The sequence below is a fragment of the Convolutriloba macropyga genome, chromosome 3, assembly GCF_964194025.1.
Source record: "Convolutriloba macropyga chromosome 3, txConMacr16.3, whole genome shotgun sequence".
Classification (NCBI taxonomy): domain Eukaryota; kingdom Metazoa; phylum Xenacoelomorpha; order Acoela; family Convolutidae; genus Convolutriloba; species Convolutriloba macropyga.
Genome location: NC_134470.1, coordinates 8,333,963 through 8,348,887, shown reverse-complemented (window position 1 = coordinate 8,348,887; position 14,925 = coordinate 8,333,963). Strand labels below are relative to the sequence as shown.

Sequence of the window (14,925 nt, the reverse complement as noted above, 5' to 3'; positions counted from 1 at the left end):
ATGAAAATTCTTTGAATTTCACGTCAGGACTCGTCCTGTTATGTTTTTTATTTCGTCATGGCGATTTTTGCTACAATTATATAACATGACAACCACTTCAAATCTGCTTTTTGTTCATTCGTGCATGCAATTTCAGCTGAAATGCGTATGTGACGTCATTTTTCGATCTTAGTAGAGCGAGTTTTTTGTTCATTTGCGTGATTAAATTTTTGGTCGCACTTGAGTTACCTCACTCACAAAAATAACTTCCTCACTTTGAAATTGATTTTTATTTACTTTAATTCAAAAAGATAAGGTCAAATGGGTGTGTGTTACTCTAAATGAAGGTTATTTGAGAGCAGCTAATAGAGTAAGCAAAAATTATACAGATTTTTAATCAAAATATAACATAAAAGCCTTCAATGAAAAGACGAATATTTTTGGTCTGTCTTTTTTACTGTTTTTTGAGACTGCAGATCTATGAAGCTATTGCGGCTATTTTCTGGCAATCTGCCAGCTATGTTTAGATTTGTTTTGTATGCGTTTTTTTGTTGTTTTTTTGCACAATTTTACGAATATCATAACGACGGTTTTTTCTTCATCTAGGTAAATGGCTCTGTTTTCTTTTGTCACGCATTTGCTGAGATAATTCCTTTCACAGTTCTGCCCCATTTTTGGAAGCGTTCCCTTTATTCGTAGGGAAATTCGCACAGTGGATAATTTTTTGCGTCTAAATTCTTGTTCTAGTCTATTTAATTGTTGCTTTAAGATGACTATGGTGTTCGGTTGACCCACTTCGCGTTTTTTAGAATGACAAACTGCGTCTTTGAAAACACTCGAAATGAATATCTTTACTTTTCACAGATAAATGTGAAGACAAATGGCTGCAGTTTTCGCTTTCCTTTGCAATTTTTCTGCATAGAGGACATTTGTTGACTGAGTTTGTTGAGCTTCAGGTCCATTTTAATTTGAATGCTCACCTTGTGTGCTTGGAAAATTCAACAAGAGTTTTTTTTATAATTTTGGTTTGATAAAGTGGCACATGGCTGATAATGTGATGGGTAGGCGATATAAACACAGTACATGCTGCGTATCCGAGTTGCTGTTCCTGTCATTGCTTGTACTGGCGAAGCTAGTGTTCGTGGAGTATCTTAGCAACTTTCCGTTCATCTGGAGTTGGATTTTTTCAAGAGCTACCTGGTCAAAGCTGTTAATTTCAGATGCGATTTTATATCCCCTGTTAACTTTAGTCAATTTTGAATGCACGAGTTAGTCGCACACACTAAATAAATTTAAGGTAATTTTACATTAAGAAATAACTTAACGTACCTCAACTGTTTAAGTAAATCTGCCTTTCCTTAACTCACCTCAACTTAAGTTAACTTTGCCGTCAAGTTTACCGTAAAAGTTAAAGGCCTCGCCACCTTAACAAAAGCCTTAACTTTACTCTAACTTGTCGTAAAATTACCTTAAATTGTTAGCTTAAGGGTAGCGATAAATTTATATTAACTTTGCCTTAACTTACCTTAAATATTTACCCTTAAGTAGAGGTGTTAACCTTAACTTTATTTATTGTGCAGTGTGCCGTCATTGTGCACAGATCTTCGGAGCAATTGGGGGCAGATCATGACAGCGCCGCGGTCAGGCGTTCAATCATGAGAGAGCTGCTGCTCCTATACCCAAACTTGATTAATAACAAATAATCTGTTTTTGTTACCACCTGTTTTTGTGTAATGAGTTTAGACTATTTGTTAACATCGCTAACATTCAGCATTTTGAAAAGTTTTAAGCGTTCGAAAATGTTCTTAATCAAAAACATGAACTCGTACCAATGACTTGAGTGAGAAAAAGGTTTTCCGGCACCTAAGTTTTGCCATTTCTTTTATCCTCCTCAACTCGTACTAGTTTCCAATTATAATTGACGTCGTCAACTATCTTCCCAGGTCTAGTTACAGACTTATGAAAATACAATATTCGACCCAAATGTACTATGAAAAGACCATACTCGACTCATTTGAGCTATGAAAAAATTTTAGCTGAACTTTAAGACATTCTCGACTTTAACTCGACTCAGATTTTTCGCAAAAGACATTAACTGGACCCAAAATTTTACAAAAGACTTTAGCTCGACTCAATATTTGGGCTGGGCTTAAGCTCGACACAATGTTTGCAAACAAATTCGAGTTGAAGTCTTTTCATGGGTCATGGGTCATCCTTGGTCTTTTCATAAGTCTGTTTTTTGCCATTATAATTGTCCGTGCAATATTGCGGATTTCGGATTTTGAACAAAAGTAGACGTATGAAACGACTAATGGTGGACCCAAAAAGAGACCTTTACTCGACTTTGTTGGTTATGAAATGACTAATGGTGGGCCCATGAAAAGACCTTAGCTGGACTTTCTTTGTTATGAAAAGACTTAAGCGCGACTCATGAAAAAATAATAGCTCGACATTAACTAGGAAGCTCGACCGTGTAATTATAGTCAATATTGCCCCCCGCCCTACTAGACTTTCAAAGTCTTTTCACACGTCGAGGCCTAGGCCAAGGTTGACTTTTGAATGACAATAGATAGTTTTTAGTTGCAAGATGACGATCCATAAGTAAAAGAATGCTTCGATATTGGTCACAATAACTGTTTTTCATAACGTTAAAACTGTTGTATGTGCAAAATCGGCAGGTGTCCGCAGACTCACTTAAAATGGTTAATTTCGTAAAATTGTTCGAGAAATAACTTTAAATAAGAATTGGAACGTGATGAGAGAAAAAAGCGTTAGAAACTGATTATCATGTTGTCTATAATTCGTGTTCCATCTCGATTTCAGAAAAAAGAATAAATGAGAGGACCTTATTTTATTTAGGAGAAAATCAGGAAATGAACACAGCCTATTTTTTGTCACTAAAGCACAAGCTGGTACAAAAATAAGAGGCTGAGGATAAATTCAAGCTAAATTAAGAAAACTTGTCCCCAAAAAGTTTAATGGGACCCTTCGTTTTTTTGTCACGTTAAAAATTTTCTAGAGCATAAAAGACGTCAACATATATGGACCTGGGATGGTATGGCTTTTATGCTTATAAAACCCTAATTAAAAACAGTCATTTGATGTTTTTCAAATTTTTCATGAAAAAATTCTGATTTTCATTACCCTGTCCGGTTCTGGTATGCCGTTTAACTGATTACTCTCATTAATGTCTAATAAAACTGCTTTCTTAGCCTATGAAAAGATCTTTAGACTATTAATTGGCTTGAAAAAAAAACCTAAACTAAACATTATCCAATTGGAGCGTTAGTTGAGGGTCAAAATTAACATGTCCGGGTCGAGGATATACCACTAAACAATGTTTGATTTCAATCATTTCGGTTTTAATTTATCTTTTTGACAGCATGACGTCAACAAACTTTCATGGTAAGGGCGTTTAAAAAAAATTGTAAGAATTTGGTTGGATTTATTTAATATTTTTTTTATCCAATTGATCAAAACTCCTACAATAACCCGCCATAGCAAGCCTTCGAGTGACGTTCTCAATGCATTGTCTTATTCAAACGAAATTCAACTTCTTCGACCATTGAAAAAAGTGCACTTAATAAATTAGTTGAAAATAAGTTGAAGCAAAGTTTTGTTGTGTTTGTAAATAACAAGTACATTTTCAGTAGAACTACAGTCATTTTACATGTCAATTTTCCTGTGTTCGTAAGTATGTGTAAGTAACGTGTAGTTAGTTTGCAAGACAAGAAAAATGTTTGTGTTGTTCCGGTAAATTTTGCAGCACATTTCTTAGTGCGCAGTGGAAAAAAAACATTATCGGAAGAAATCTGAAGACCAATCAAAGAGAAAACTAACAAGAAAACCTCCATTCCAATGAACTCGTATCAAAGATTTCTTGAGTGAGAAAAAAATTTCCGGCACCTAATTTTCGTCATGCCTTTTATCCTCCTCAACCCGTAATTTTTTTCAATAATAAGTAACGTCGTCAACTATCTTGACTTATGAATGACAATTGGCTGTTTTCATTTGCAAAATTTACCCATAAGATTTATCGATGAGAAAGTGGAATGCTTCGATATTCGTCACTTAATTGTTTTTCATAACGTTAGAATTGTTGTATGTGCAATATCGGTAGGCCTCTGCAGACTCACTTAAAATGTTAATTTCGTAAAATTGTTCGAGAAATAACTTTAAATACGAATTGGAACGTGATGAGAGAAAAAAACGTTAAAAACTGATTTTTCTGTTGTCTATAATTCGTGTTCCATCTCGTTTCGAGAAAAAAATACGCTCTACCATAATTTGATGGACAATTAATAAAGGACAGGACCTTATTTTTTACTGAGGAGAATATCTGGAACTGAACACAGCCTATTTTCTGTCACTGAAGCACAAGCTGGTCCAAAAATAAGAGGCTGGGAATTAATTCTACCTAAACTATGAAAAATTGTCCCCAAAAAATCTATTGGGACCTAACATTTTTTGTCAAAATGAAAGTTTGCTAAAGCATAAAAGACGTCAACATTTATGGACCTGAGATGGCATGGGTTTCATACTGAGGAGACCCTAATTGAAAACATTTGATGTTTTTCAAAATTTTCATGGAAAAATTCTGATTTCGATTACCCTTTCTGTTTCTGGTATGCCGTTCATCTGCACAAGATTACTGTCTAAAGCACAATAATGTCTAAAGAAACTGGTTTCTTCAGCCTATGAAAAGATTTTTAGACTATTAACTGGCTTGAAAAAACTCAACCTAATTGGAGCGTTTGTTCAGTGTTAGAATTTACTTGTCCGGGACGAGGATATACTACTAAACAATGCTTGATTTCAATTATTTCGGTTTTAAAATATCTTTTTGACAGCATGGAGTCAACACACTTTGATGGTAAAGGTGTTTTAAAAACAATTGCAAGAATTTGGTTGAATTTAGTCAAAGTTTTTTTTACCCAATTACTCAAAACTCCTACAATAACTCGCCATAGTAAGCCTTCGAGTGACCTTCTCAACGCATTGTCTTATTCAAACGAAATTCAACTTTTTCGTCAAATGAAAAAAGTGCACTTAACAAATTAGTTGAAAATAAGTTGAAGCAAAGTTTTGTTGTGTTTGTAAATAACAAGTACATTTTCAGTAGAACTACAGTCATTTTACATGTCAATTTACCTGTGTTCGTAAGTATGTGTAAGTAACGTGTAGTTAGTTTGCAAGACAAGAAAAATGTTTGTGTTGTTCAGGTAAATTTTGCAGCACAATTCTTAGTGCGCAGTGGAAAAAAAACATTATCGGAAGAAATCTGAAAACCAATCAAAGAGAAAACTGCCAAGAAAACCTCCATTCCAATGAACTCGTATCCAAGATTTCTTGAGTGAGAAAAAAAAATTTCCGGCACCTAATTTCCGTCATTTCTTTTATCCTCCTCAACCCGTAATTTTTTTCAATAATAAGTGACGTCGTCAACTATCTTGACTTATGAATGACAATTGGCTGTTTTCATTTGCAAAATTTACCCATAAGATTTATCGATGAGAAAGTGGAATGCTTCGATATTCGTCACTTAATTGTTTTTCATAACGTTAGAATTGTTGTATATGCAATATCGGTAGGCCTCTGCAGACTCACTTAAAATGGTTAATTTCGTAAAATTGTTCGAGAAATAACTTTAAATACGAATTGGAACGTGATGAGAGAAAAAAACGTTAAAAACTGATTTTTCTGTTGTCTATAAATCGTGTTCCATCTCGTTTCGAGAAAAAAATACGCTCTACCATAATTTGATGGACAATTAATAAATGACAGGACCTTATTTTTTACTGAGGAGAATATCTGGAACTGAACACAGCCTATTTTTTGTCACTAAAGCACAAGCTGGTACAAAAATAAGAGGCTGAGGATAAATTCAAGCTAAATTAAGAAAACTTGTCCCCAAAAAGTTTAATGGGACCTTTCGTTTTTTGTCACGTTAAAAATTTGCTAGAGCATAAAAGACGTCAACATATATGGACCTGGGATGGTATGGCTTTTATGCTTATAAAACCCTAATTAAAAACAGTCATTTGATGTTTTTCAAATTTTTCATGAAAAAATTCTGATTTTCATTACCCTGTCTGGTTCTGGTATGCCGTTTAACTGATTACTCTCATTAATGTCTAATAAAACTGCTTTCTTCAGCCTATGAAAAGATCTTTAGACTATTAATTGGCTTGAAAAAAAACCTAAACTAAACATTATCCAATTGGAGCGTTAGTTGAGGGTCAAGATTAACCTGTCCGGGTCGAGGATATACTACTAAACAATGTTTGATTTCAATCATTTCCGTTTTAATTTATCTTTTTGACAGCATGACGTCAACAAACTTTCATGGTAAGGGCGTTTAAAAAACATTGTAAGAATTTGGTTGGATATATTTAATATTTTTTTACCCAATTGATCAAAACTCCTACAATAACCCGCCATAGCAAGCCTTCGAGTGACCTTCTCAACGCATTGTCTTATTCAAACGAAATTCAACTTTTTCGTCAATTGAAAAAAGTGCACTTAACAAATTAGTTGAAAATAAGTTGAAGCAAAGTTTTGTTGTGTTTGTAAATAACAAGTACATTTTCAGTAGAACTACAGTCATTTTACATGTCAATTTACCTGTGTTCGTAAGTATGTGTAAGTAACGTGTAGTTAGTTTGCAAGACAAGAAAAATGTTTGTGTTGTTCAGGTATATTTTGCAGCACATTTCTTAGTGCGCAGTGGAAAAAAAACATTATCGGAAGAAATCTGAAAACCAATCAAAGAGAAAACTGCCAAGAAAACCTCCATTCCAATGAACTCGTATCCAAGATTTCTTGAGTGAGAAAAAAAAATTTCCGGCACCTAATTTCCGTCATTTCTTTTATCCTCCTCAACCCGTAATTTTTTTCAATAATAAGTGACGTCGTCAACTATCTTGACTTATGAATGACAATTGGCTGTTTTCATTTGCAAAATTTACCCATAAGATTTATCGATGAGAAAGTGGAATGCTTCGATATTCGTCACTTAATTGTTTTTCATAACGTTAGAATTGTTGTATATGCAATATCGGTAGGCCTCTGCAGACTCACTTAAAATGGTTAATTTCGTAAAATTGTTCGAGAAATAACTTTAAATACGAATTGGAACGTGATGAGAGAAAAAAACGTTAAAAACTGATTTTTCTGTTGTCTATAAATCGTGTTCCATCTCGTTTCGAGAAAAAAATACGCTCTACCATAATTTGATGGACAATTAATAAATGACAGGACCTTATTTTTTACTGAGGAGAATATCTGGAACTGAACACAGCCTATTTTCTGTCACTGAAGCACAAGCTGGTCCAAAAATAAGAGGCTGGGAATTAATTCTACCTAAACTATGAAAAATTGTCACCAAAAAATCTATTGGGACCTAATATTTTTTGTCGAAATAACAGTTTGCTAAAGCATAAAAGACGTCAACAATTATGGACCTGAGATGGCATGGGTTTCATACTGAGGAAACCCTAATTAAAAACATTTGATGTTTTTCAAAATTTTCATGGAAAAATTCTGATTTCGATTACCCTGTCTGTTTCTGGTATGCCGTTAATCTGCACAAGATTACTGTCTAAAGCACATTAATGTCTAAAGAAACTGGTTTCTTCAGCCTATGAAAAGATTTTTAGACTATTAACTGGCTTGAAAAAACTCAACCTAATTGGAGCGTTTGTTCAGTGTTAGAATTTACTTGTCCGGTAAGAGGATATACTACTAAACAATGCTTGATTTCAGTTATTTTGGTTTTAAAATATCTTTTTGACAGCATGGAGTCAACACACTTTGACGGTAAAGGTGTTTTAAAAACAATTGTAAGAATTTGGTTGAATTTAGTCAAAGTTTTTTTTACCCAATTACTCAAAACTCCTACAATAACCCGCCATAGTAAGCCTTCGAGTGACCTTCTCAACGCATTGTCTTATTCAAACGAAATTCAACTTTTTCGTCAATTGAAAAAAGTGCACTTGATAAATTAGTTGAAAATAAGTTGAAGCAAAGTTTTGTTGTGTTTGTAAATAACAAGTACATTTTCAGTAGAACTACAGTCATTTTACATGTCAATTTACCTGTGTTCGTAAGTATGCGTAAGAAACGTGTAGTTAGTTTGCAACACAAAAAAATGTTTGTGTTGTTCAGGTAAATTTTGGAGCACAATTCTTAGTGCGCAGTGAAAAAAAAGAAAACATTATTGGAAGAACTCTGAAAACCAGTCAATGAGAAAACTGCCAAGAAAACCACCATTTCAAAGAACTGGTATCTTATTAAGGCGCCCATCTTTTAGAACTATAAAGCAAAATAATAAATTAAAAATTAGCCATAAAAATTTTCTTAACTGAACAATACGAAAAATTCAATTATTTCATATAATACAAGTGGTCCTTAAACCAATATTTTTCAGTCAAGCGGAAACATTGAAATACAACAGTTGGTGATCCACGGTAGGGGGTCACATCATTTTTTTGAAGGAAAATTGAAAAACTGCCAAGAAACGCTGAAAAATTGCCAGATCTTCTGTTATATATCTCAACCAATAAAAACACGGTTTTATACCAACAATACATTGAAAATTTGATACCTTAATATTTCTTCGGGCAAAAGGCCCAATGACTGGAGTAAAAAAACAGATTGCAGGGCAAACAAATCATAACAAGATCAAGAAAATTGCTAAAAATAGCCTTAAATTTGCAATAAATTCATATTAGTTACCCGCAAACAGCAAAACGTTATCAAACTAAGATTACAAATAATACTATAGGAAAATCAAATCTCTTCCCCAAAAAAATAGGAAAGAAAACTGCTTTAAAAGTGTGAACAAATATATCACATCTCAATTTCTCGCTCTCTCGAAAACAGCGGTCTAAACAAAAAACCACTCCTCGCTCTACCGTCCAATTTTGTTCAACACTCCTCAAAAAATTTTTACGCGTATCAAATTCTTCAAAATTCACAAAAAATTGAATATTGCTGCAATAACTGATATTTAACTAGATGATTTTTAACGGTGAGTTTTCACGATTAGCAGTCAACTTGAATTACTTTTTTCACCGCGATTCTTAAAATAGATCACCGCAATCACAACTTTTTAGCTCTTACACCTGGATCCTGGTTATGTACTTTTACAGTCTTTCCGTAGGTCGATGTCTAGAAATGAAATAACATTATCTATTAAAAAAACTATTAAAGTTGTTACTATAATGTGAAACGCCGCAGCAGTTTAGGGATCCTAGTTACCTTCAGCGGCGCCTGGCCTCCTATTGCGATCATAATCATCCACAAAGAACGCATTCCCTCCAGCTGAAACTGTGTTCAAAAACGGCATCAGTATAAAGACCCAAAACATTTTTGACGTAACTGATTGAAAGAACATTTAAATTTTTTTTTCCAATAATGATATTTAACATCACAAAAGGCTTTGAATCTTTTCCGTTGACCCCCCCCCCTCCATCTTGGCAAATGTATATTAATTGCACCCCTCTCCCCAAGCACACCACGTGCCATATGAAATATTTTTTACATAATAATTTACCAATGGCACGTCCTATATAACTGAGGGGTGCATAACGGCATAACGTACGGGGGGGGGGTTGCTCAAACAGAAAAGACCTAAGATTTTCTGTCGAGTTCGAAAAGTTTGAGCACTTATTACCCGGGCCGAGCTTTCACCCCTATTCCACCCCTAATTAGCGGGGATTAGGGTGTAATCCGTTTTCCACTGTTATTTATCGGGGAAAAGAGTATAAGAGGTAATTTTAAAAACATTACACTTTAATTACACTCTTTTATCCACTCTTTTTACACTCTTTGTAAAGAGTGTAATTAAGGGTGGAATGATAAAAATACACTCTTTTTTCCACCGTTATGACTTGTATCGTTTCTTTTTACACTGTTACACCCTTGTTCCTTGCAAACACGGTTTTTCTGGGGTAATGTAATTAGGGGTATAAAATGTTTTATGTTGAACTCTTTACACTTTTCCCCCCTTGTTTTTGGGTAAAAACCTCGGCCCGGGTAGGTCTATACTAGCAAAATGCATCGCTGAATGCACGAACAAAAGTTGAATGCACGAATAGTAAAACGAAACTTTTTACATGAAGTGCTGAAATTTTAGTTGGTAACCAACGGCAATTAGTTTTAATAATTTATTAATTCTTTGATTCTCACAAATATTTACTCAAAGGAAAGATGTTCAAATTGTGCCTGTTTCCAAGACAAGTTTGAAAGACAACATCTGAACATCCTCTCCATTAGTGTTAATAATTTAGATAAGTTTTTGTACTTTTATAAAGAAAAACAGATGGCTGGCAATGTGTTATTTAAATAGACTGGCACTTAGGTCAAACTGTAATTTTGCGTTTCAAGTTATTGATTTTGAAAAATCTCACACAAAAGGAGAATGATCATTACACACGCTAACATCGTCGTGTCACCAAAATTATGTTTACAACAAACAACTACAGACAGATTTGATTTTTTGACAAAAGGTTTTAAAAAATTTGTCATTTTACAAATGCGTGATATAAAAATTGCTTTAATGAAATTTAGAGCGTCTAAAGATGCTTAGCGTGCTTTAAATGTCATAGACAGAAAAATTTATCTTAATCACCCATACAAAATTCCAAATTATAACTTTTGAGTTCAATGGATAGAAGAAAAAGCGTTCTCTAATAAATGACCTATTATAATCCTGGTTGAGGTGCCAGACAAATGACCCCTGATCCGACCATCACAGACCGAAGTAACCTCTGAGCGCCGGACAAATCGAGTGCACCTGAACTGCACTCGAAGCTGGTTCTGATCAGACCTTCACAAGTGGAAGTCACCACTGATGAAACCGAAATTAGACCATTGTTCAGACTTTTGTTCCACCTTGGACCATTGTCCAGAGGTTTGTGCGCCTGAACTGGCCCCTGATCAGACCATCTCCGGACCGAAATTGCCAATGATTAGACCATTTTCTACAATGTCATATCTCAAGGCCCATATATTCTTCAGACTTTTGTCAAGCCGTTTATGTGCTCAAAAAAATCTCCCGTCAGACTATTGTGCACTTGAATGTCACTCCTGATATGATAAGTGTGCGCTCGAATCCTCCTCTGAGCAGATTATTGTGCAATGAAATCCACCACTGCTCAGACTCAAGTGCACGGCAAATCACCCCTGATAAAACACAAAAGCGACCGAAATGGTTTTCTCAGAGAATGATCATATTTATCTACAAATCTCCTAATTTTTCTCTAATGTATTCTTTGATTGAAAATTGATGTTGACAGTAATACATTCCAATAAGCAAAAACAAAATTTAAGAATACTGATATTGAAAAAAACCAAAGTGTGGAAAAAATTTGTTTAGTATGGCTTTGGTACATGTACCTGAAACCATCGATGAAATTGAGACAGTTTTCCACAAAAAAAGTCCTCAACTCATTTTTTTCAAGTTCACTTGTAACACGGAATGGCAATCGCTAATGGCTAGACCCTTTGCTTTTGGTCAGCGCTATCAGATTGTAGTTGAGTCACTGATCAGAACGCTGCCTTATTATTGCCACTTAGCGAAACCAACATGTCTCACTGTTAAACAATTGCAAAAAATCCGCGCAAAATCTTAATTGATCAGACCAAATTGCACTAGAAACCACATCTGATTGGACCATATCAGACGGAAGGGACCTCTGATCACACCTAAATCAAACAACTCACCCAACTTTTGTGCACTCCAACAAATTCCCATAACCCCAAAGTTTGATCTGGAAACACACCGTGAGATCACTGATCGGACCATTTTATTTATTGTCGTTACCACAAAACTCCGTTCTCCAGCCGTTCATGAGCTCGAAATTCTCTATGGTCAGACTAATGTGCGCCTGCATGTCAATCCTGATAAGAATAGTGTGCGCTCGAATCTTTCTCTGAGCGGGCAATTTTGCGGTCGAATCCTCTTCTGATCACACTCAAGTGCGCTCTTATTTGCCCTTGATTAGGATCAAGTGCGCTCCAAATCACCTCTGATTGAACTATTGTGCGCTTGACAATGTCTCTTATAGAACAAAGTGCGTTGAAAATAGTGTGATCAGAGAACGGCCTTAATTATGCGCAAACTTCTTAATATATGCTGTAATGTATTAATTGCGTAAAATTTGTCAGTGAAAGTAATATATTCAAACAAGGAAAAACCATTTCTAAGAGTACTGCAAACGAAAAAAACTCAAAGTTTCAAAAAACAATCAGTATGGAATTGATGCTTGTTCCTGAATTCATAGATGACTTTAGACAGCTTTCCAAGAAAAAAAATCTTGATCTGCATTTGTGCAAATTCACTTGTTAAGGGGCCTGGCAATTGCTATCGGCTAGACAGCTTGGTTTTGGTCAACGCAATCTTACTCTAGGTCATTATCTGATCAGAATGCTGCTCCATTGGTACCTCCTGGCAGAGCCAACATCTCTTTGCAAAAAAGTTGCAAAAACTGAAAGAATATGCACTCGAATTCGTTTCTGATAAGACTCAAATGCGCTCAAAATCGTTTCGATCATTCTATACCAGACCAAAGGGAGCTCTTGTCAGACCAAAATCAAACCATTAAACAAACTTTTGCGGCTCCCAATTACCTCTGATTAGATTATTTCTCCATTCAAAACATTGCAACTTTGTTCCAATTGCGCTTTATTGCGATAATGAAAGCTCTTTATATAAGCAAAAACAGTTTCCAGGAACTGGATAATTAGCAAAGACGGAAAAAGAATACATTTGTTGAATTAAAACCATAACTTTTTGAGAAAAATCTTTGTAAAAACTATTTCTTAGTATTCGTTTAGAATTCTATTTTGCAATCGAAAGGTCTGGATTGTATTCGTGTACTGTCATTGAATTATTGTACAAAATGTGATGTTTTTTCTGGTGTTCATATTGTCCTTTTTCACCCATCTTTTGATTTTCGCAATTACCAGTAGTAATTCTGTAAATTTAAATTTCTGGCAATAAAATCAAGATATCAAAAATAGCCGCTTTTTAACACACGTTTCGCTAAAGTTTTTGTATGAACTCTTTGACAAGATCAGTAATTTTATTGGAGTGCACATATACATTGTAAAATATTTGAATATAAATTTTTCAGAAGTTTTCAATAAGAATCAATACGAACCTTCAAAGAATCGTTTTCTGTTTTTCCGTTTTTCATGAAGAACTTGCGGGCATTGAGATATGATACTCCTCTGGAGTTCCGATGGCTAAATTGAGCCAGCGCTTCAATGTTTTAGCGAGCTCTTTCCTTTTTTTGACTTTTTGTTTTCAATGATAAACAGTTGACAGAAATTGGTGTAATCAGAACCCATTGCCTGTAAATATTCTACATTATAGTTTAGATAATAAATAGTCTAAATGATTTGTATTGAGTATTTTCAAGCTGGTGAACGCAGCTTTCACGGATCAGCTCCCCGGGTTGTGGCTGCTATTTTATGCTTCCATACCTGCATTGAAAAAATAATAGGAGGTTTTCGACGTATCACAGTAGGGGACGTTCGCCGTCTCATAGGCAAGTGCGTTGTTTAGAACGCCAATTCAGAAGCCATTGATCTGTTTTTGCCGAAAAAAGGACGATGCAACCGGTGAAAAATGAGGGTCAGAAGCTCTGCAAATGCCACCAAAAGTGCTTATGAGATATTTTGTTGGACCTAAAGCATGCCGGAATATGGCGAATTGAGTTCAAGAACGCCGTAATTTTATCAAAGACGCATTATCGTGAGTGCAGTAACGGCCTTGATGCCCTATTCAATTTTCTTTGCAAGTCTTGCCTAATTTCAGCAAGTCACTCATATTTCGATAACTGTTTTCTGAGTTGCCAATCTGGAAGGAACCAAAGATCCGGAGTTTTGAAAAAAAAACTTAGAAAATGACAAAATCAGGCGGGATTTGAGGTTCAGAATTAACAGACGGCTAATTGGAAAGCGTGGGCAAAGACAAATGTCGACATGTTAGATGAAAAACTCGGAGAAATAACAGCTCAGGTTGTGTTTTTTTGGACAACTTATCATTCTCAGATGATCAACACGCTGCCATTTTGCAACATGTGTAACTGTATTGGTACACCTAGAACTCAAAACTGTTTTTTGCTCCTTAAGCTGTAACAAACCATCGAAAAAGTTTGTGACATTCTCAATGCATTCAAATCACATTAGAGGACAATTTTGGAACGTATATTTGGTACCATATAAACCAATGACGCAAGGCACCAAACGTGTGTTCTTATAAATAAGAGAAATGCTGGAGTCAGGCAAGCAAGCGATCAATTAAGAGCGATTTATCTATGCTCTATCGCTTGAACTTTATAACTGTTTGAACTTATTACTGACGTAAAACCAACCCAAGACAACAATTTATCGAAATAGTTGATGATCAACAGTGTTTAGCAACCCCGCCACGAACACTGCAGAAAAAGCAAAAAGCACTGAAAGTCAGAGTGATCGAAATTTGATGCACGATCTTGACATTTCTTGCAAAACGTGAAATGTCTTGCGAAAACTTGAAATAACAACAATTCATGGTAAATCCTGATGAGATCTTGGTAAGATCTTATCAAGATAGACCATGATAGTTTCTTGACAGCTCTTGGCAAAATCTTGACAAATCTTGATAACACTTATTATCCTTTCTGATCACTGCTTGATGTATCTTGTCCCCAGAAGTGAAATCAAAATTCTTCTGAGAACTGAACACACTTAATGAAGCCAAGGTAAATTTAGGTTATCGGAGTTCAAGTAAACTTTTGTTAAGATAAAGTTAAGGCAAAGATTTACCATAGCTTTACTGTAACTCTACGTAAGGTAAAACTACTTTCAATTACCTCAACTTGTTTTTTTTAACGTTCTGCAGTAGATAAATGCATAATTTTAGTTAAAAAAATACTAAACAAGAGGATGGCACCG

The 14,925-nt window shown here is 35.0% G+C and overlaps 1 protein-coding gene across 1 annotated transcript in view; it reads right to left on the bottom strand.

Moving 5' to 3' along the window:
* LOC142336832 (gamma-aminobutyric acid receptor subunit rho-2-like) overlaps positions 1-9,426 on the bottom strand; it is a 49,629-nt gene extending 40,203 nt beyond the window's left edge. The window contains exon 1 of the mRNA XM_075385774.1: positions 9,241-9,426. Coding sequence (XP_075241889.1) covers positions 9,241-9,376 — 136 coding nt within the window. The 5' untranslated portion in view covers positions 9,377-9,426. The remainder of the gene's footprint in view (positions 1-9,240) is intronic.
* Positions 9,427-14,925: the final 5,499 nt, after the last annotated feature.